The following is a 21,493-nucleotide window of genomic DNA, read 5'->3' as shown; positions in this document are numbered from 1 at the left end:
AGCATCATAATTTGGAAATGTGTTAAAGGTTACAACTTACCAAGTCAGAATGACAAATTTGATTTAAGATATTGTGCATAACCCCAAAGTATGTTACAATTCTACAGATGCACGATGTTATTCTCTGAAAAGGATTATTTTTACTATGGTGTCAGATTAACCCAATTCATCTCCTGAGTAGTTTTTCACTAGGAAGCCAATAAACGTTACTTTCTATGATTTAATACTGCCACCTTCTGGTAATTTACTACTGGCCAAGACAGAGTGATGTATATTTTATGTCTGTCCAATGCTACATCAGAATGATTTTTAAGAGTGATAAATGCACATTTATAGACATTGAACACAAATTTCTTAAAGCACAGAAAGGAATAGTTCCAAAATCCTCAAAACAAATGTATAATATAATCCTAAATGCTATATTCTGTAAAACTATTGTCTTTTTTCAAATAATTAGCATTTTATAGTTTTAAACTGCCAAAAACAAAAGTAAACGATCCTAAATGCTAACGTATGCTACATTCACACATATATATATAAAATATATATTTTAAAATGTATAAAGCTGATATTGCTTCATGAAAATCAGTCCCAGTAATATCCTGAAGGAAGTCTTTCAATCTACAGCTATTTCTAATTATACTGTCACTAGAATGACAACCTTCATGTTTATATCATGTGCTGATTACAAAACAATGAAGAGGAGTGATTTATATCCCATTCAGGGCATGGACCATAAATCACTTTCATTTTTTATCATGTTAAGTAATATCATGTGGCATCTTGTTTGCAACAGTTGTGATGTTTAGCTGGCAAGATGGAACTTTGTTAAACCTGACCTATCCCTTTAAGGCCTTTACTCCTATAGGAGTGAGTACTCTAAATAGACACATCCTGAATTTGTTAGAGGTGATTGTTAAAGGAAGCTCTGCAGATTTGACAACTACTGGTAAATTTCTGAATGTTGCCCTTGGAGAGAGATCAGAAAAAAAAAGATGAGTGGCTTTCTTTTTTCACACGTTTGACCCACTGAAGTGCGATGAACATGCATCACATAGTAAATGATCCCTTGTGAAATTGGTCATGGTAAGTTGGACAATACATCATTTTATAATAGGAGTGTTATATGATGTCGTACCAATAAAATAATATTGTGTAAATCGCAGTGTGATGTATGAAGGATGCTCCCAAAACATTGTGTTGTTGCTGTTATTCAGATTGGCCAAGCTGACCGATCCTCCCATATAATGTTGGTAGCGTTTTCAAGGTGTTGAAGTCCGACATTTTTCCTCATGTTACACACCATTTTAACAGAGTCAATAAGCTATCATGAAGGATGTAATGGAGACGCAACTCCTTAAATATTTGCAAATTCTGTTTGGCGTCTTACCATTTTACCAACCAACACACAGAAAGGTGAAAGTACTAATAGATATGGAATGAATAGAGGAGCATCGAGATTACATGCTCAACTATAGACTCTAAAACTTATTCTTAAATTCACTAATCAACTGCAATTCACTACGTGTAGGTGGCTAGCACATTGGACAACACTGCCTTATGGCATTGCTTAAAAAGAAATCTGGTTCTCTTCCTAGAACTATCTCCCATCTCTTTCCCACTCAAATACTGCAGATGCTGGAAATCTGAAACACAAACAAGAAATGCTCGACATACTCAGCAGGTCTGGCAGCATCTGTGGAGAGAGAAGCAGAGTTAACGTTTCAAGTCAGTGACCCTTCATCAGAATGGTTCTGATGAACGGTCACTGACCTGAAACGTTAACTCTGTTTCTCTCTCTGCAGATGCTGCCAGATCTGCTGAGTATTTCCAGCATTTCTTGTTTGTGAAAAGGTAAGGGATATGGCCAAGATGAATTAAGGAGTTGGAGATTAGAGTGTGGTAGGGAGCAGACTGCAGCCTGGAAGGGAAGGCAGAGAGGATTTGACCTAGGAGTAATTATGGGGATCAGATGTGGAGGCGTTGAGGTCTGAACATTTTGCTGGACTGTGGTCAGGGAACATTTGGGGTAAGTGGGCTCTGGTAGCATTAAGGAAAGGAGTAGAAGAATCTAAACCTCCAGAATATTCAGCAGGCTGGGCTCACACAAGGGGAGATAGAGACTGCGGGTGGGGGAAGGGTCTCAGAGTTAGGGATCTTGGAGAGGCTGGAGTCCATGAGAAGTTTTGGAACTGAAAGAGTAGAACAAGGGGAGATCTGAGTATAGGGGTACTGCAGAGAAGTCTAAATTGTGGTGGTATGGAGATGAAAGATTAAAACATTGAGGTGTTCTAGGAAAAGTGAGTGAGGTAATAAGGGTTGGGATTAATGGAGAGAGAATGTGACCAGGGAGGCAGAAAAAGAAGTGAAACACATGCTGGCTAGAAACACAATACAGGTGTAGCAGAATTGACAGCTATGGCAAGAAGAAATGTCAGTTGCAGGAAAGAGATATCAAAAAGGTGTATCTGAAGAGGCTGTGGAAATGTTTCTAGATGGACATTGGGACCAGATGTGTTCCAAGGGAATGCACATCTCATTAAATTCAAGCAAAATCCTAAAGCTGTGGACTAAAATTTTTATATTTTTAAGCAAGCCTTCACTCACAGCACATCTTATAAACGTCCAACCTAAAAATCAAATCAACTAGTCATTAGCTTCTCGTGGTTATGTCAGTAAGTACAGTGGTAAATTGGTTTACAAAAAAAGTCTCTTTTTCTGCCCTTCATTTGTTTCTTATTTCTCCCCTTACCTCATTTCTGTTGCTCTGTCCTCTATTTCGCTTGCTAATTGGCTTTACATTTTGGATACTGGTGAGGGCGATGGTTCCTTAGGGAAGTCCAGCCAGAGCAAAGTCCGTGGCACCACGGGTGGCTCAGCTGCACAGGAGGGTAGGAAAAAGAGTGGAAGAGCAATAGTGATGGGGGATTCGATAGTTCGGGGATCAGACAGGCATTTCCGCAGCAGTAAACATGACTCCAGGATGGAGTATTGCCTCCCTGCTGCCAGGGTCAAGGATGTCACAGAGCGGCTGCAGGACATCCTTCTGGGGGAGGGTGAACAGCCAGAGGTCATGGTCTACATTGGTACCAATGGCATAGGTAGGAAGAGGAATGAGGTCCTGAAAGCAGATTTTAGGGAGTTAGGAAGGAAATTAAAAAGCAGGACCTCGAGCAGTAATCTCACGATTACTCCCAGTGCTAGCGAGCATAAGAATAGGAGCACTGATCGATTGAACACGTTGAACGCTTGAGAATTGGTGCAAAGGGAAGGCATCAGATTTCTGAGGCATTGGGACCAGTTCAGGGGCAGGTGGGATCTGTACAATATGGACAGGCTACATCTTAACAGGACTGGGACTAATATCTTCACAGGGAGATTTGCTAGTGCTGTTGGTGAGGGTTTAAACTAGCTTGAGGGATAGCTCAAATTGGAAGGAAGGAAAGCTGATAACAGGAAATAGAAAAGTAGCAAGTGAAATCAGAAGGCAGGCGAAACAAATGTGAGTATCAAATAGGCTTAGAATGCAGAATATCAAAAAGACAAGGTTAAGGGCACTCTACCTGAATGCATGCAGCATTCATAAGAAGGTAGATGATTTAAAGGCACAAATAGAGGTAAATGGGTATGATCTAATTGCCATTATGGAAATGTGGCTCCAGGGTGACCAAGACTGGGAACTGAATATTCAACATTTAGGAAGGACATGCAAAAAGGAAAAGGAGGTGAGGTTGCGCTGATAATAAGGGATGATATCAGTACATTAATAAGGGAGGATCTCAGATCGGGAGAACAAAATGTGGAATCTGTTTGGGTGGAGCTAAGAAACAGCAAGGGCCAAAAAACATCGGTAAGAGTTGTTTATAGGCCACCAAACAGTAGTGATTGTGTGGGGCATGGTATTAATCAGGAGATTAGAGAAGCATGTAGCATGAGTAATACAGTAATCATGGATGAATTCAATCAGCATATAGACTGGGTAAACCTAATGAACACTAATGCTGTGGAGGACGAGTTTCTGGAGTGTGCTAGGGATGGTTTTCTAGAGCAGAATGTTGAGGAACCGGCTAGAGAACAGGCTAGTATTATGTAATGAGAAAGGGCTAATTAATAGTAGGGATGAGTGACAATAATATGAAAGAATTTTACATTATGTTTGAATGTGAGGTAGTTTAATCTAAAGCCAGAGTTATAAATTTGAACAAAGGAAATTATGAAGGTATGAGGGGGAAATTGGCTGAGGTGGATTGGGGAAATACATTAAAAGGTATGACAGTACATAGGCAATGGATAGTCTTTAGAGAATTATTACATAGTTTACAGCAACTATACATTCCTTCAAGGCACAAAAACCTAAAAAGAGTCAGTCAATGGTGGTTAACAAAGGAAGTTAAGGATTGTATAAGATTAAAGAAAAGGTCTAGAAATAGTAGTAAACCTGAGGACTGGGAGGATTTTAGAATACAGCAAAGGAGGACCAAGAAACTGATAAAGAAAAAGGAGAATAGAATATGAATGTAAACTGGCAAAAAACTTTAAAATGGACTGTAAAAGCTTCTATCAGTACATAAAAAGGAAATGTTTGGCTAAGACAAATGTGGGTCCATTACCGGCAGAGTCAGGAGAATTTATAATGGGGAATACAGAAATGGCAAAGAAGCTAAATAATTACTTTGTGTATATTTTCACTGAGGAAGATACAAGAAATCTCCCAGAATTAGAGATCCAACAGACTAGGGAGATTGAGGAATTAAAGGAAATTAGTATGAGTAAAAAGGTTGTATTGGAGAAATTAATGGGGCTGAAGGCTGATCGGTTCCCAGAACCTGATATTCTACATCTGAGTGTTGAAAGAGGTAGCTATGGAGATGGTGGATGCATTGATCATCTTTCAAAATTCTATAGATTCTGGAATGGTTCCTGCGGATTTGAAGGGAGCAAATGACACCCCACTATTTAAGAAGAGAGGGAGAGAGAAAACAAGCAACTACAGACCTGTTAGCCTTACATCAGTAGTAGGGAAAATGCTAGAATCTATTCTGAAGGATGTGATAAGTGGACACTTGGATAATAATGATCTAATTGGGCATCGCCAACATGGATTTATGAATAGGAAATCATGTTTGACGAACCTGTTAAGAGTTTTTTTTTTGAGGATGTTACTAACAGAATTGATAAAGGGGAGTCGGTGGACTTAGTATACTTACATTTTCAGAAGGCTTTTGATAAATTCCCCCACAGGAGGTTGGTTAGCAAAATTAAAGCACATGGGATAGGAGGTAATATACTGGTATGGATTAAGGATTGGTTAACTGGCAGAAAACAGAGAAAGAATAAAAGGGTCATTCTCACATTGGCAGACTGTGACTAGTGGGGTACCACAAGGATCAGTACTTGGGCTCCAGCTGTTCAAAATATAGATCAACGATTTGGATTCGGGGACCAATTGTAATATTTCCAAGTTCGCGGATGACACAAAATTAGGTGGGAATGTGCGTTGTGGGGAAGATGCAAAGCAGCTTCAAGGGGATTTGGACAGACTTAGTGAATGGGCAAGAACATGGCAGATGGCAGAGAACGTGAAAAAAAGTGAGGTTATCCACTTTGGTAGAAGGAACAGATGTGCAGAATATTTCTTAAATGGTAAGAGATTAGAAAGTGTAGATGTACAAAGTGACCTGGGTGCCCTTGTCAATAAGTCACTGAATGCTAACATGCAGGTGTAGCAAGCAATTCGGAAGGCTAATGGTATGTTAGCCTTTATGACAAGAGGATTTGAGAACAGCAGTAGTGAAGTCTTGCTTCAATTGTATAGAACCTTGGTTAGACTGCACCTGTAATAGTGCGTGCAGTTTTGGTCCCCTTACTTTAGGAAGGATATTATTGCCATATAGGGAGTGCAATGAAGGTTCACCAGGTTTGCTCCGGGGTTGGTGGGACAGTGCTGTGAAGAAAGACTGAGGAAAGTGGGCCTGTATTCTCTAGAATTCGAAGAATGAGGGGCGATCTCACTGAAATCTACAAAATCCTTAAAGGGATAGACAGGGTAGATGCAGGTAAGATGGCTGGGGAGTCTAGATCCAGGGAACACAATTTCAAAATAAGGGGGAAGCCACTTAGAACAGAGGTGAGGAGAAATTTCTTTACTCAGAGGGTAGTGAATCTTTAGAATTCTCTACCCCAGGAGGGCTGTGAAAGCTCAGCCATTGAGCATGTTTAAAGCAGAGATTTACAGATTTCTAAATACCAATGACATAAATGGAAATGAGGATAGTGTGGGAAAAAGGCATTGAAGTGGATGATCAACCATGATCGTATTGAATGGCAGAGCAGGTTCGATGGACTGAATGGCCTACTCCTGCTCCTAAGTTCCTATTGGTGTTGCCCTCTCTTCACTTGTCACTCTCACCCTCCTCCACTTTCTCCCTACTCTTTCCCCCTTTCTCATGTTATACAAATTTGCATACTTTCAATTAGTTGCAATATAAATATATAGGCCCCACTTCCATTTTTCCAAAGGGACATTTGGAGAAAATAAATCTAACGAAGATAATTACTGAAGATTAGAAATACAATTCTCGCTAAATTAACACCGATGCATTTCAGTACAAGTACAGGCATATGCTAAGAACATATCACAGATTTTTTAAAATATAAATTTGAAACAATATTACAATCGAGAGCAATGTCTACCTCTCAGATACAAGAAAGAAATCACTTTTCTCAACGTCTTCCACAACACCAGGAAATTTGAAAGCACTCCACAGCTTTTTGAATTGTAGTCACTGATGTAATGTAGGAAATGCAGCAGTCAATGTGTGCACAGCGAAATCCCATAAATAGCCATGAGATAACGACCAGATAATCTGTTTTAGTGATGTTGGCCGAGGTATAAATAATGGCCAAAACACTCGGGGAGAAATCCTCATTCAACAAGGTGTCACTTTTTCCAGGGTTTTTACAGTGAGACTAACAGCATTAGCGTGGACATTCTTGTCAATTCATGACTGCAAGGGAGATAGCTGTCTGTGGGAACCTCGACAGTGCACCTCATAGTGGACTCAGACAGCTACTTCTAGATTTCCATGTTATTCTGCGCATGCCTGAACTCGCGAAGTTGTTGTCCGTTTCAGTGAAGTAATGACGGCAAAAGCAGCAAAATCTAGGCCATTGCTTCCAACAATGATGAGCAATCCAATTTTCATGCATGGCTCTTGAGCAGCAAAGTGGAAAATGAATGTTGGCTTTTCCAAATAGAACTGTCAGATCAGATCAGTGCAGGATCTATCCTGACAATTCTGCTCAAACCCATGGAAACCAAAGAAAATGAAAAGGTGGTGGGACTGACAGTGATTTTCTCAGTGCTCAAATTTACAGAGATAGAGGCTAAAAATTTTAAAATTTGCAATAGAGTGTGACATGCAAGCCTCAATCAGAAACTAGTTTCAAATTATTAGTGAGCTGCCAGGAATCGCAGATCAGGGTGTAATCTGAATCTTGAAAATTGATTCTCACTAAGGTTTCTTTGGTTGCTGAACATTGAGGTCTTAAAAAGACAAAACTTTGTATGTATGTTCTCCATGATATAAAAATGATGTGGAGGATCCTTTTTGTGGATTGAACAAGGTTGGCACTGATAGCATTTTGACAATGCTCTACAGACCAGATTATAATGCACATGCAAAACAAGTTGCAATAAATTATAGGAAGTTAACTTGATTTAAAGGATGACATTTTTTATGAAAAGATGAATAGTAATAAGGTATGTTCAAAGCTTGACCTTAGTTGCACAGCTCATGCACTGATCATTTACAATATCAGGTTTGTCAGTAATAGGACCACTTATTGTTCCATTGGATGTATGCATCAGTTGTAGTCGTCCATATCTATAATGCTGTGATATAAGTACCAGTTACTTGTGGCTCTCTCATCAACTTAAAAAGAACACCCTCTTCACAACTCATTAGAACACAAAAGACACAATTTTACCAAGGGCTTTGGAACCCGATGTCAGAACCACATGGGGTTGCCAGGAGCCAGACCGAGAGAGCTATTTGCCCAGAGATAGCCTCCTACTTGGCTGCCTTTGAGCTCGCCATCCAATTTCGATGGCAGGCGGGCTTCCAATGCTGCTGGCCCAATAGGGGGGATAGCAACCCTGAAGCTTCGGCAGCCCCACAGGGAGAGGTGGGTGCTGCTGAGGCAGTTTCGGAATCAAGAGGGCACCTCAATTTGGAGGCGCCCTTGGAGAAGTAAGTTAAAAATAAAACAGAGGGGTCAAGCAGGCAGGCCCTTTGATCGGAGGGCAATTAGGGATGGGCAATAAATGTTGTCCTTGCCAGTAACGCTCACATCCCACGACTGAATAAAAAAATTGTGGCCACAGGAGGGTGGACTTACCTGCCTGCGACCCCTCTCTTAGGGATGGAGCCTTTGTCTCCGATGGCCTCCTGGACTGCCACTAGGAGGGCACCTCCATGAACCTGGGGCCCAAAAAACGTCAATTGGCTGCCTGCCTCCGTTGAGCGGGCAGCCAATCCACCTGCTGGTCTGCCCGCAGGAAACATCCCTGGCAGTGGGAATGCATCAGAAGCCATCCCAAAATGGCTCTCCGCTATTTTCCCCAGCCCCCCGCCTCCTAACTCGCCAGCCTGGGGTAGGAAAAATCCTGCCCAAAGTATCTGAAATACTTACTTTTTCAATCAGTTCATAACTCTCTTCAAGCTTGAGTATCCTGTTCTGTACTGCAGTAGAAGCACGATGGTATATTTCCAACCAATCTTTGTACATAGTCTCTGAAATCTCAGCAACAGAAAAACACAAGGTTCTCAAACCTGAAACAGTAAAAGTCAATGTTACTAAACATTATATTTACATTCAAATACAAACTAAGTGTACTTTGCCATGTTGTAATCAAACAAGACAAACCTGTTGCAAGCATTTAACGTAAACAAAGACTGTCAATTGCTCTGAAGAGTATGGAAATTGAAGTGTCTATTACAATATAAAGGTTGTGGATAGTATTGTAAACTTATTCTTTTCTCTAAGTCTTGGGAAATAGCTCCTTACAGCCAAAAAGTTTTATTGTTTCTATTATATTGTTCAGTTTCATCGAAATGATGAAATGAGTTTTAAGCAAAATGCATCAACTATGAACTTGGTTTTGTTACTCGGTAACAATCTTCTACTGCTTGGCCAGATCAGTCAGTTGGAATACTGCCAGTTTTTGGTAATAAGCAGGAAATATCAGCAAGTTACCTCTGACAATAGGCAGAACCAGATCAGACAGGGGATCTTTGCCAGTCTCATAAGCAAGTAAGCCACCCAAAGCAGTAACTAGAGCCATGTGGCAGGAGATGACAGTTCCAGTGAGAGCCAATGCTCTCAGTCCCATGATAGATCAGTGCCACAAGAAGTTTGGTGAGATGACCAAGACAGCCAAGGTAAGAGAACTACTATAATTGGATTCCCTTCAATGGACACCATGGATCAATAGATGTGCAGCTGGAAACACTGTTTGGAACTTATGCCATGAGCCCTTTCATGGGGTGCCATCATAAAACCAACCTTTTAAATTACAAGTTCCTCGAGCAACTGTCCTTCTGATTATACTAGCAGTCCACAGCCACTTGGGGATTCCCTTCCGATCTCCAACATCACTTACTGTTGTTACTAGCACTCCAGGAAAAACTACCAAGCCACGGGGCAAGGTGAACTGACAGACCTTAGGAAGATAACCCGCTCCTCAAAATATATCAATCTCCGGGGAGGCAAAGGCCGATGGAACAGGACTTCCTTAGACAAGCAAAGTTGCTGAAGGTAGAGAAGCTCACAAGATCTGTAGATCATAAAATCTCATTGTGTGGGGGAGTAATAGTGGGTTGGCCTCATCCTCCTCCGATGCCGCTTTACTTTGCTCTTTTCAATAGTCTCCCTCTTCCTCCACAAAGACAGCAAATAAGAAAATCAACCCCATGCTGCTTAACTGTATTCTTTTACAGTGGGCGGGGGTCGAAAATTGTGCCGGCGACCAGAGAAACCCTCACTCTGCAATTTTGGAATCTGGTTGAGTGCATCTTCAAACCCCCGCTAAAATAAGTTATCCAAAGATGCAGACAAAGGTGAGAAATGGACAAAAGTTTTCAATGCCGTATAAAAAAAAGTTCATTTGTGCTGGTTAGGTCAGCTGCTGAGAGGGCTGTGCCTTAGTTACATGCATTTAACATTTTCCAATGGTGGCGCACAGCCCAGGAACTCTGGCTCCTTAAGCCAACCAACCCATAAGCATGTCCATGCTGGTGAAAGGGAAGGTGCAACACCTGGGACCTCCCACTTGGACCAGAAACTTTAGGTGAACAGAACATGGGCAAAACTACAGGAAACAGGTCTCATCAATATTTACAAGCCCTCAAATTGCTTTGTGTTGCCGTTATATTCCAAACTTGCCACTGTTAATGCAGATTTACGGGGCCATAGTGAACAATAGTTTGAATATTATAAAAGAAAAATACTGCAGATGCTGGAAATCTGAAATAAAAACAGAAAGTGCTGGAAATACTCAGGTCAGGCAGCATCTGTGGAGAGAGAAGCAGAGTTAACGTTTCAGATCTGTGACCTTTCATCAGAACTGGCAAAGTTCGAAAAGAATTAGGTTTTAAGCAGATGAAGGGAGTTGGGGGGGGGGGGGGGTGGTGGCGGCGTGTGGTTAGTAGGGAAGAGAACAAAAGGGAAGGTGTGTGATATGGAAGAGGGAAGGAGTGATTAAATGACAAAGCTGCTCTGGGACAAAGGCAAAGAGTGTGTTAATGCTCGTGGTGAAAGACAAGAGAGAGTGTTAACAGCAGAATCATGAGCAGTTCTGTCTACGTGAAAAACAGGCACAGGGTAAAAAATAAAATAAAATATAAAAAAGGCCAGTCACGCTCTGATATTATTGAACTCAATGTTCAGTCTGCAAGGCTGTAGAGTGCCTAATCGAAAGATGAGGTGCTGCTCCTCGAGCTTGCGTTGATGTTCACTTGAACATCGGAGCAGACAAAAGACAGAAATGTGACCATGAAAGCAGTGAGGGGGGATGCGGACGTTAAAATACCCCTTCCTATGCAATCGCAGGAGGCCCTTTTACCTCCTCTCTCCTCACCATCCAAGGCCCCAAGCACTCCTTCCAGCTGAAGCAGCGATTTAGTTGTACTTCTTTCAATTTAGTATACCGTATTTGCTGCCTCACAATACAGTGACTTCTATACTGGGTAGAGCAAACGCAGATTGGGTGACCGCTTTGCGGAACACCTCTGCTCAGTCCGTAAGCTTGACCCCAAGCTTTCGGTCGCTTGCCATTTCAACCACTACCCCACACCCACCTGCTCTCATGGCCACATTTGTATCTTTGGCCTGCTCCAGTGAACATCAACACAATCTCAAGGAGCAGCACCTGATCTTTCGATTAGGCACTCTACAGCCTTGCCGATTGAACATTGGGCTCAATAATTTTAGAGCATGACTGGCCTTTTCTTAATTTTATTTTTTAACCATGTGCCTGTTTCTCATGTAGACAGAGCTGCTCATTATTCTGACCTGCTAAATATTTCCAGAACTTTGTGTTTTTTATGTTAGCTGTTTTACCAATTATTCAGGCTGTAGATGATTTTATTCATAACTGCACACATCAATTAGACCTGGGTTTATGCTGCGGTTATATACAAACCCCTACTTTGATAATCCAATAGCCTTCTGGTTCCAATAGCAATAACTTGTGTTTAAGATAGTGCACACCAGTGTTTTAATCTCAGATTTTTCTATGCAGCTGAAGTGATTGTGGAAGACAATCATTTTAGCTTCAATACTTCATTCCAGTAATTTACATTTTATAATTACGAATTCACAGTTTTAGTTATTATTAAAGCCAAAATACTTTTGCTTGGACTAGAAGTTGGCAACAGTCCAACTATTTAGTCTGTCTGATGTTACCTTACATTCTTACTATTATGGATCTTTCCAACAGTGGTTCAAAGATCAGGACACAAATTAGCTTTGGTCTTCATGAAGTGGAACACATGGCTGGAATTCAGTTAATGGTATGGTTAACCTCACTGCTCAGTTTATTTACAGATTTGTTACATTTTACAGTGGAGCAGGTGCATGGTTTTCGATTTGTAGTTTGTGCATGCAATATGCTTTCAACTACATCAAAGCCTAATTTCCGTTCACAACACCAACAATACAACATCCATTTTAATGTTTTACCACTGACATCATTGTCGAAAAACTTAGGTCTAAGGGTGCACTCACAGTATAATTATAGTTATAGTGTAAATGCAGCTTAAATAAAAAGTTAGGGTCTGACGTGGCACCTGAGAATAGAGCAATTAGATACTTTGGAGGAGATAGTCATGCTCCACTTGATTTCAGATACAGTTTAGGCCTTTATATCCTGAAACTGTTTCGCACCAACAGTAAACTTGTAGTGTGTATATACAGCAAATCTAAAGGCATAATATATATTAATTATAAGGCCAAAAATTCAGAACAATGAGGAATTGGAATGGTATCAGCTATACGTTCAAAGCAAACACCAAAATTATATCACTACCATTCATTTACATAATAATCAAATATATTGTTTAACATATTAGCCTGGAGTTTCTGCTCGGGGCATAATCAGTAAAATGCACCCAGAATGCCCTGGAAACTGCACCAGTCTTGCCGTGTTGGAGTTACATCCAAGTTTTCACTCAAATTTATCAGTACAAACTCAAATGTAAAATCTCCCAATAATCTGCTTAACTGAGCAACATAATCTATTATTGATTGTAAAATGACTAATGAGGCCTCAAGATTAACAAATTAAACTAGCTTAAATTGAATTTTAAAAAAAAATTGTTCATGGGATCTGAGTGTCTCTGGCAAGGCCAGCATTTATTGCCCAGCCCTAATTGCTCTTGAGAAAGTGGTAGTGAGCCACCTTCTTTAACAGCTGCAGTCCATCTGGTGCGAGTACACCCACAGTGCTGTTAGGGAGGGAGTTCCAGTATTTTGACCCAGCTACACTGAAGGAATAGTGATGTAGTTCCAAATCAGGGTGGTGTGTGACTTTGAAGGGAACTTTCAGATGGTGGTGTTTCCATGTGCCTGCTGCCTTTGTTCTTCTAGGCGGTCGAGATCACGAGTTTGGAAGGTGGAATTGTTGCAGCTGAAGAAACCGACCGATCAGGGGTTTCAATTGATTGCTAGTCACAGGTCTTGTGTACCAAGGACAGATTAATTGACTGAATTTGAGCTCATTTAAGCTGACTTGTAGCATCAGTATGAGGAACAGAGCTCAGTGAGGTTGCAATTCACTGCCGGTCAGCAACGATGGATTAGTTTGATCATTGGTACCTGAAGGTGCAATAGGTGGAAAGTCACCATATGCTTGGGGGCTAGTCAGTTTTGTGGGCTGGGTCTGTTTTGGGTTAATTGACTTTTTAACCAGTGCAAAAGGTCACTGAAATTAGTGCGAGAATGGATATTGGTATGACTCACTAGTCTTAAATTCTGCAATCTTTTGCGCTATTTTAGTCCATTCCACCCAGACTGTTCTGACATCTGGGCTGAAACCAAGTGGAAACTCCAGGCAATTGTTTCAAATCACAGAACCTTCATTTAAGAATTGGATACACACTGTAAACTACAAACCTTCTGTAGCAAACTGCTCTAAATGCTTCAAAGTAATGTCCTTGTATCTTGAACTCTCAGACAACCGCTCATAAATAACAGTATCCTGTAAAATAAAATCATGTTCTAAAATACAATTTCATCACTTAACTTGCATATTACACTACTTTAGGTTGACACGCACATTATATAATGTCGAATGAAGGATGTTGCAGTCCCAACTACCTGCCTATTACCAGGAACTACTAGAAATATAGAACTTGATTGCTTGCAGTATGGATTGTACCAAATAGGATGGAGATTCATGCTGAGTTGCTTCTATGAAAATCCTCAGCTGCATGTGCCACATGACCTTGCTGCAAAGGTAGTCGGAGTCAGACACATGCTTGATGAAGAAGTGGGACAGATGTTGCTGGAAGTATTTGCCATCAAGAAGGCTTGCTCTTGCATCTGTCCTGCAACCAAAGCCACCTAGTCGGGCAATATTATGAAGGTGGAAATAGGCGGTCTTAGTGATGGCCTTAATATGAGGTCAGAAGCTCATCTTCGGGTCAAATGTGACACCAATGTTGCCAACAATCTGGTTTAAATCTCAGACTGTTGCCAGGGAGAGGGATGCAGTCGGTAGCTAGGGAATGGAGTTTGGAGCAGAGACTGCAAACAATAGCCTCAGTCTTCCCAATGCTTAATTGGAGGAAATTTCTGCTCATCCAGTACTGGATGTTGGATAAGCAGTCTGATAATTTAACAACAGTGGAGTCGTCCAGAGAGGTGGTGGTGATGAGGTAGAGCTGGATGTTGTCAGTGCACGTGAAAAGTAACGTTGTGCTTTTGAATGATGTCACTGAGGGACAGCGTGTAGATGAGAAATAGGAAGGGGTCAAGGATAGGTCCTTGGGGGACACCAGAGGTAACAGTGCAGAATCAGGAAGAAAAGCCATTGCAAGAGATGCCCTGGCTTCAATTAGATAAGAATGGAAACAGGTGAGAGCAGCCCCGACAGCGGAGAAAGGATGGTGGGGTCAACCTTGCCAAAGGCTGCAGGCAGGTCAAGGAGGACAAGGAAGTATAGTTTACCTTTGTCACAGTCACATAGGATGTCACTTGCGGTTTTGATAAGAGCTGTTTTGGTACCGTAGCAGGGGTGGAGACCTGATTGGAGGAATTCAAACAAGGAGTTCCGGGGAAAAGATGGGAATGGATTTGGGAGGCAACAACACATTCAAGGACTTTGGAGAGAAAAGGGAGATTGAAGTTGGGATGGTAGTTTACAAGGACGTTGGCATCTAGGGTTTGTTTTATTGAGCAGGAGGTGATGACAGCAGATTTAAAGGATAGAGGGACAACATCTAAAGAGAGTGAACTGTTTACAACATCGGTTAACATAGGGACTAGGAAGGGGAAATTGGGTGGTCAGCAGTTTAGTGGGAATAGGATCGAGGGAGCAGGAGGTGGGTCTCATGGACAAGAGCCTCTGAGCTCAGAGAGGGCAGATAGGAGAGAAACTAGAGAAAGATGTGAGTTCAGGACTAGGGCGTGGGGTGCATTATAGGAAGTTTGGCCAGGTGGACTAGTGAAATGAAGGGACACAGCAGAGGTAGCTGATTGAAGGGTCTCGATCTTAGTGATAAAGTCCATGAGCTCCTCACACTTAATGTTGGAGGAGGGTGGAGGGAACAGTGGAGAGGGGTTGAAGTAGACGGTTTACATTCCAGGATGATCCTGGAATAGTGAGCAATTTTAGCAAATGAGAACAGGACTGGATAGTGTTTTACACAGTGCAGCCAGATCTGGTGGTAGATGGCTAAACAAGTTATCTGCCATATCCTTTCAAGTCTGCGTCTTTTGGACTTAAGGGAGTGGAGATGAGGGCAGTACTGGAGGAACAGCCAGGGTGAGAGACTAATGGCTTAATGGGGACTAGTGCATCAAAGGAGGTGAGGACACAGTTAAGCAAATCAGTAGCTGCAGAAATGTTCTGGTGAACGGAGTGCCAGAGGCTAGACAGTTGGCATTTTCAAAGTGAAGTTGTAAGTGAATTGGGGGATAGTTTTTTTCCAGGGACAGATAATAGAAGGCAGTAGGTCTGGGGCATGTGGATGATCAGGAAGTGATCAGAGATGGTCTTATCCGTAATTGATGCGATGGGACTAATAAGACCATGCGAGAGGATAAGGTCAAAGGGGTGGTCATGAATATGGGCTGGGCAGTTTACCTGGAGGGGGAGATTTAGGGAGGATAAGAGGACAGTAAACTCAGAGGAGAAAGAACATGATGAGTTGAGACAGAGGCTGAAATGACCAAGAATGAGAAGTGGTTCAGAGGCTGAGAAAGGAAAACAGTGAAGATACCTCAGTAAGAAGTTTTTTTTTAAATATCATACTTGGAGGGCAGTTGACAATGCACAGAAAGTTTTCCTCTATTTGCTGCTATTATGGGCTCTACCCTTGCTCATTCTAATCTTCTACACTGGGACAACATCCAGCTCATTAGAACTGAACATCCCAGTGCAAGACTTACACTTGCGAGATCCTCCCCGGGAATCTCAGGTTGAGAATGCTGCATGGTTTTCAAATTAATTTCTGACTTTATGCCCTGATATACCCATTTTGCACTGAGGACAAATCCATACATATATATCAAGCCAGAGGTTGCAGCCCCTTTTCCATTACTTGAAGCATCTGTACTTTTAATTTGTGGTTACCCATTGTGTTGAGTGAGAAGATTGGAGGGCATCCTGGTGCATCTGCTCCAAGGCCTGGCTAATTCCACCAGCCATAGATCAAGAATGCTAGGGAAAGTTTCTCTGGGTGTTTGATGCTGTTCTGGACCTTTGGACACAAACAGGTGACCATGGAGCAAAATCACGCATCATCAACCAGTTCATTCAAAACTTTGCATGACTGGTGGTCACTGCAGGACATTACCTGCCTTATTGATGATGAGAACCAAACTGCCATTTAATGCTACATACAACGACTTTTAGTTTGACTGGGTTGTGTATTAGTGGTGCATTCCTCCTCAGGGGAAGAGGGACCTGTAGTTGTGCCCAATACCACTTGTCATAACTAATGTGGAGGAATTTAATACAACAAAAGTTTGAGATTAAATGTGAACTAACAATCTCACAGATGTGGGACAGACTAATGAAGGTTTGACTGACGGACTTAAATTATAAATTGGTGCAAGGTCAGTTATACTTTTTAACAAAACAATTTTACAGCTACTAGAAATAAAACGACCTGGTTTTCTTTCTGGGTAAGGGAAATGCATTCAATATTGACTAGACATGAATTTGAGTGCACTGATTGGATATCGAAAACAATCATCCATACATGAGGTTATAAAGCAGTAGTGCTTGATAAACTCCGAAATTGGTAAAGTGGTGTAGTACAACTTCAATATAAAACTAAAGTGAATTTAAAATGAAATAAAATAACAGAAAGTGCTGGAAATACTCAGCAGGTCTGGCAGCATCTGTGAAGAGAGAAGCAGAGTTAATGTTTCAGGTCTGTGACCTTTCATCAGATCGGTGGCGAGCTTATAAAATCCAGCCCATCGTCTCTCAAAACCTTCCCACCACCGAGGCTAAACTGACTGGTCTGTACATAAAAACATTAGAAATAGCAGCAGGAGTAGGCCATTCAACCCCTCAAGCCTGCCTCACCATTCAATAAGAACATGGCTGATCTGCCCCAGACCTCCTCTTTCGTGCCAACTCCTCATAACCCTCAACTCCCCGGTATTTCAAAAATCTATCTACCTCCTCTTTAAATACTTTCAGTGATCTAGCCTCCACAACTCTCTGGGGTAGAGAATTTCAGAGATTCACTAACCTCACAGAAGAAATTCCTTCACATCTCAGTTTTAAATGAATGTCTCCTTGTTCTGTAACTATGTCCCCTAGTTTGAGATTCCCCCACTAGTAGAAACATCTTCTCAACATCTACCTTGTCAAGCCCCCTCAGAATCTTGCACGTTTCAATAAGATCACCCCTCATTCTTCTAAACTCTAATGAATAAAGGCCTAACCTGTTTAGCCATTCTTGATAAGTCAACCTCTTCATCCCAGGAATCAGCCTAGTGAATCTCTTCTGAACTGCCTCCAATGCCAGTATATCCTTTCTTAAATACGGGAACCAAAACTGTACGCAGTACTCCAGGTGTGGCCTCACCAATACCCTGTACAGTTGTAACAAGATTTTCCTATTTTTAAACTCCAACCCCCGAGCTATAAAGGCCAAAATTCCATTTGCCTTCTTAATTACTTGCTGCACCTGCATGCTAACTTTTTGTGTTTCATGCACACAAACACCCTGATCCCTCTGTGCTGCACCTTTTTGGAGTCTCTCTCTATTTAAATAATAGTTTTGCCTTTTGATTCTTCCCATCAAAGTGCATGACGTCACACTTTCCTACATTAAGCTCCATTTGCCAAGATTTTGCCCACTCACTCAACCTATCTATATCCTCTTGCAGATTCTTTATGCCCTCATCACAACATGCCCTCCTACCTATTTTTGTTTCGCCAGCAAATTTGGATATATTACATTCTGCCCCCTCCTCCAAGTCATTAATATAGCTGGTAAATAATTGAGGCCCGAGGACTGATCTTTGCAACACTATACTAGTTACGTCTTTCCAACCTGAAAAAGACCCATTAATCTCGACTCTCTGTCTTTAATCCACGCTAATACATTACCCCCAATACCGTGAGCTCCAATCTTGTGCAATAATCTTTTATATGGCACCTTATCGAATGCCTTCTGGAAATCTAAATACACTACATCTACCAGTTCCCCTTTATCAACTCTGCTTGTTATATCCTCAAAGAACTCTAGCAAATTTGTCAAACATGATTTCCCTTTCACAAAACCATGTTGACTCTGTTTGATTGCGTTAAGCTTTTCTAAATGTCCTGCTATTTCTTCCTTAATAATAGACTCTAGCATTTTCCCAACGACTGATGTTAGGCTGACTGGCCTATAGTTTCCTGCTTTTTTGTCTCCCTCCACCACCCCTTCTTGAACAGGGGCATCACATTAACGGTTTTCCAATCCACTGGGACCCTCCTGGAATCCAGTGAGTTCTGGAATATTTCGACTAATGCCTCCAGTATCTCTGCAATCACTTCCTTTAAAACCCTTGGATGTAGGCCATCAGGTCCTGGTGACTTGTCTGCCTTTAGCCCCATTAGTTTGTCAAATACTTTGTCCCTCATGATAGAGACTGTTACAAGATCTTTCCTTCCATTAGCTCCTCATCTGATATTTGTGTGATGTTTATAGTGTCCTCCACCGTGAAAACCGATGCAAAATATTGGTTTAAATCATCTGGCATTTCTCTGTTCCCCGTTATCAATTCTCCAGTCGCATCCTCCAAGGGTCCCTCGCTCACTTTAGCTACTCTTTTTATATATCCGTAGAAGCTCTTGCCGTTTGTTTTATATTTCTTGTCAATTTACTTTCATAATCAATTTTCTCCCTCTTTATTAGCTTTTTAGTCATCCTCTGCTGGTTCCTAAAAAATTCCCAATCCTTTGGCTGACCACTAGTTTTCACTGCTTTGTATGTCTTAGTTTTTGATCGGATACTCTCCTTGACCACCTTTGTTAACATTTTTGACCAGGATAAATCTTTGCTGAGCATTATGAAATATCTGCTTAAATGTCTGCCACTGCTCATCCACTGACCTTCCCCTGAGTCTATTTCCCAGCCTGCTTTAGGCAACTCTTTCTTCATACCTCTGTAATTGCCCATGTTTAAGATGAGGATTTCAGTTGCTGGACTTGTCCTTGCACCCTTTTTTGAACAAGGGTGTAACATTTGCAGTTCTCCAGCCCTCTGGCACCACCCCCATACCTAAGGAAGTTTGGAAGATTATGGCCAGTGCCTCTGCAATTTCCACTCTTACTTCTCAGTATCCTCAGATGCATCTCATCCGATCTTGGTCACTTACCAATGTTAAGTACAGCCAGCCTTTCTAATACCTTCTCTTTATCAATTTTTAGCCCATCAATGACTTCCTCTTTCACTATGACTTTGGCAGCAGCATCTTCCTTGGTAAAGACAGATGCAAAGTGGTAATTTAGTACCTCGGCCATACTCTCTGCTTCCATGCGCAAGTCCCTTTTTTAGTCCCTAATTAGGCCTACTTCTCCTTTTACCACCCTTTTACTATTTGTGTGTCTTTGGAAGATTTTTGATTCCCCTTTTATGTTAGCTGCCAATCTCTTCTCATACTCTCTCTTTGCTCTCATATCCTTTGTCACTTCCCCTCTGAACTCTATATTTAGCCTGGTTCTTACTTGTATTATCAACCTGACATTTTCTGCTGCATCTTACACACTATCTCTTTCATCATCAAAGGAGCTCTGGATCGGTTTGCCCTTCCTTTCCCCCTCGGGGCAATATACCGCAATTCTACCCGAACTATCTCCGCTTTAAAAGCAGTCCATCGTGCAATTATAGTTTTGCCTGCCAATCTTTGATTACAATTTTCCTGAGACAGATCTATTCTCACTCCATTGAAATTGGCACTTCCCCCAACTAATTATCTTTACTATGGATTGCTCTTTGTCCTTTCCCATAGATAACCTAAACCTTATGATGCTATGGTCACTGTCTCCTAAATTTTTCCCTCGTGACACTTGATCCACTTGCCCCACCTCATTCCCCAGAACCAGATTCATCAGTGTCTCCTTCCTTGTTGGACTGGAAACATACTGTTATAGAAAATTCTCCTGAACACACTTCAGAAACTCTTCCTCCTCTCTGCCCTTTACACTATTACTATCCCAATCTATATTAAGGTACTTGAAGCCCCCATTATAACAACCTTATAGTTTTCGCACCTTTGTAATTTCCTTGCAAATTTGTTCCTCTAGATCTTTGCCACCAGTTGGAGGCCTTTAGAATACACCCAGTAGCATAATGGTACCTCTGTTGTTTCTTAACTCTATCCAAATAGATTCTGTCCTTGACCTCTCTCGGACATCCTCTCTCCTCAGCCCTGTAATGTTCTCCTTAATCAATACTACCACCCCTCCTTCTTTCTTTCCTTCCCTAGCTTTCCTGAACACCTTGTATCCAGGAATATTTAATACCCAGTCCTGCAATGTTTTGAACCAGGTCTCCGTTATTGCCACAACATCAAAATCCCACGTGGCTATCTGCACATGCAGCTCACCAACCTTACTTACCACACTCTGTGCATTCAGATACATGTGCTGTAACCTAATTTCGGCCTTATTGCATTCCCCTTACTCTGACCCCACCCAATACCTTACTATTTCTTGCTCTGGTGTTATCTATCCCTCCCAATTCTTCTGTAATGTTACCTCCTGATTCCCATTCCTCTGCCAATTTAATTTAAACCCTCTCCAATAGCACTAGCAAACAGCCCTGCAATGACATTGGTCCCTGCTCTGTTCAGGTGCAACTTCCCGGCCAGCCCCAAAACTGGTCCCAATCTGCAAAGAATCTATATCCCTCCATCCTGCACTATCTCTCCAGCCAAGAGTTCATCTACTCCATCCTCCTACGTCTATATTCACTAGTGCTTAGCACTGGGAGTAATCCGGAAATTACTACCTTTGAGGTACTGCTTTCTAGATTCTTTCCTAGCTCCCTAAAATCTGTCTGCAGGGTCTCATCCATTATTCGACGTATTCTTTTGGGCCTCCTTATCTCGAGAGACAATGGATACGCGCCTGGAGGTGGTCAGTGGTTTGTGAAGCAGCGCCTGGAGTGGCTATAAAGGCCAATTCTGGAGTGACAGGCTCTTCCACAGGTGATAACCCGTAACTGCTGCCTTCCGTGTTGTTTCAGTCGCTGTGAGG

The 21,493-nt window shown here is 41.7% G+C and overlaps 1 protein-coding gene across 4 annotated transcripts in view; it reads right to left on the bottom strand.

The window, feature by feature from the left end:
• The window catches only part of atp8a1 (ATPase phospholipid transporting 8A1), a 522,190-nt gene that overhangs the window by 188,437 nt on the left and 312,260 nt on the right, over window positions 1-21,493 (bottom strand). For all 4 annotated transcript variants that reach the window (XM_068036156.1, XM_068036147.1, XM_068036163.1 and 1 more), the window contains 2 exons: window positions 13,675-13,759; window positions 8,695-8,834 (listed from right to left, as the gene is read on the bottom strand). In XM_068036156.1, the coding sequence (XP_067892257.1) occupies window positions 8,695-8,834; window positions 13,675-13,759 (225 nt within the window). The remainder of the gene's footprint in view (window positions 1-8,694; window positions 8,835-13,674; window positions 13,760-21,493) is intronic.

Source organism: Heterodontus francisci, chromosome 1 (assembly GCF_036365525.1).
Source record: "Heterodontus francisci isolate sHetFra1 chromosome 1, sHetFra1.hap1, whole genome shotgun sequence".
In the NCBI taxonomy this organism is placed as follows: domain Eukaryota; kingdom Metazoa; phylum Chordata; class Chondrichthyes; order Heterodontiformes; family Heterodontidae; genus Heterodontus; species Heterodontus francisci.
Note: the sequence above shows the minus strand (reverse complement) of the source record. Positions and strands in the feature narration are given on the sequence as shown.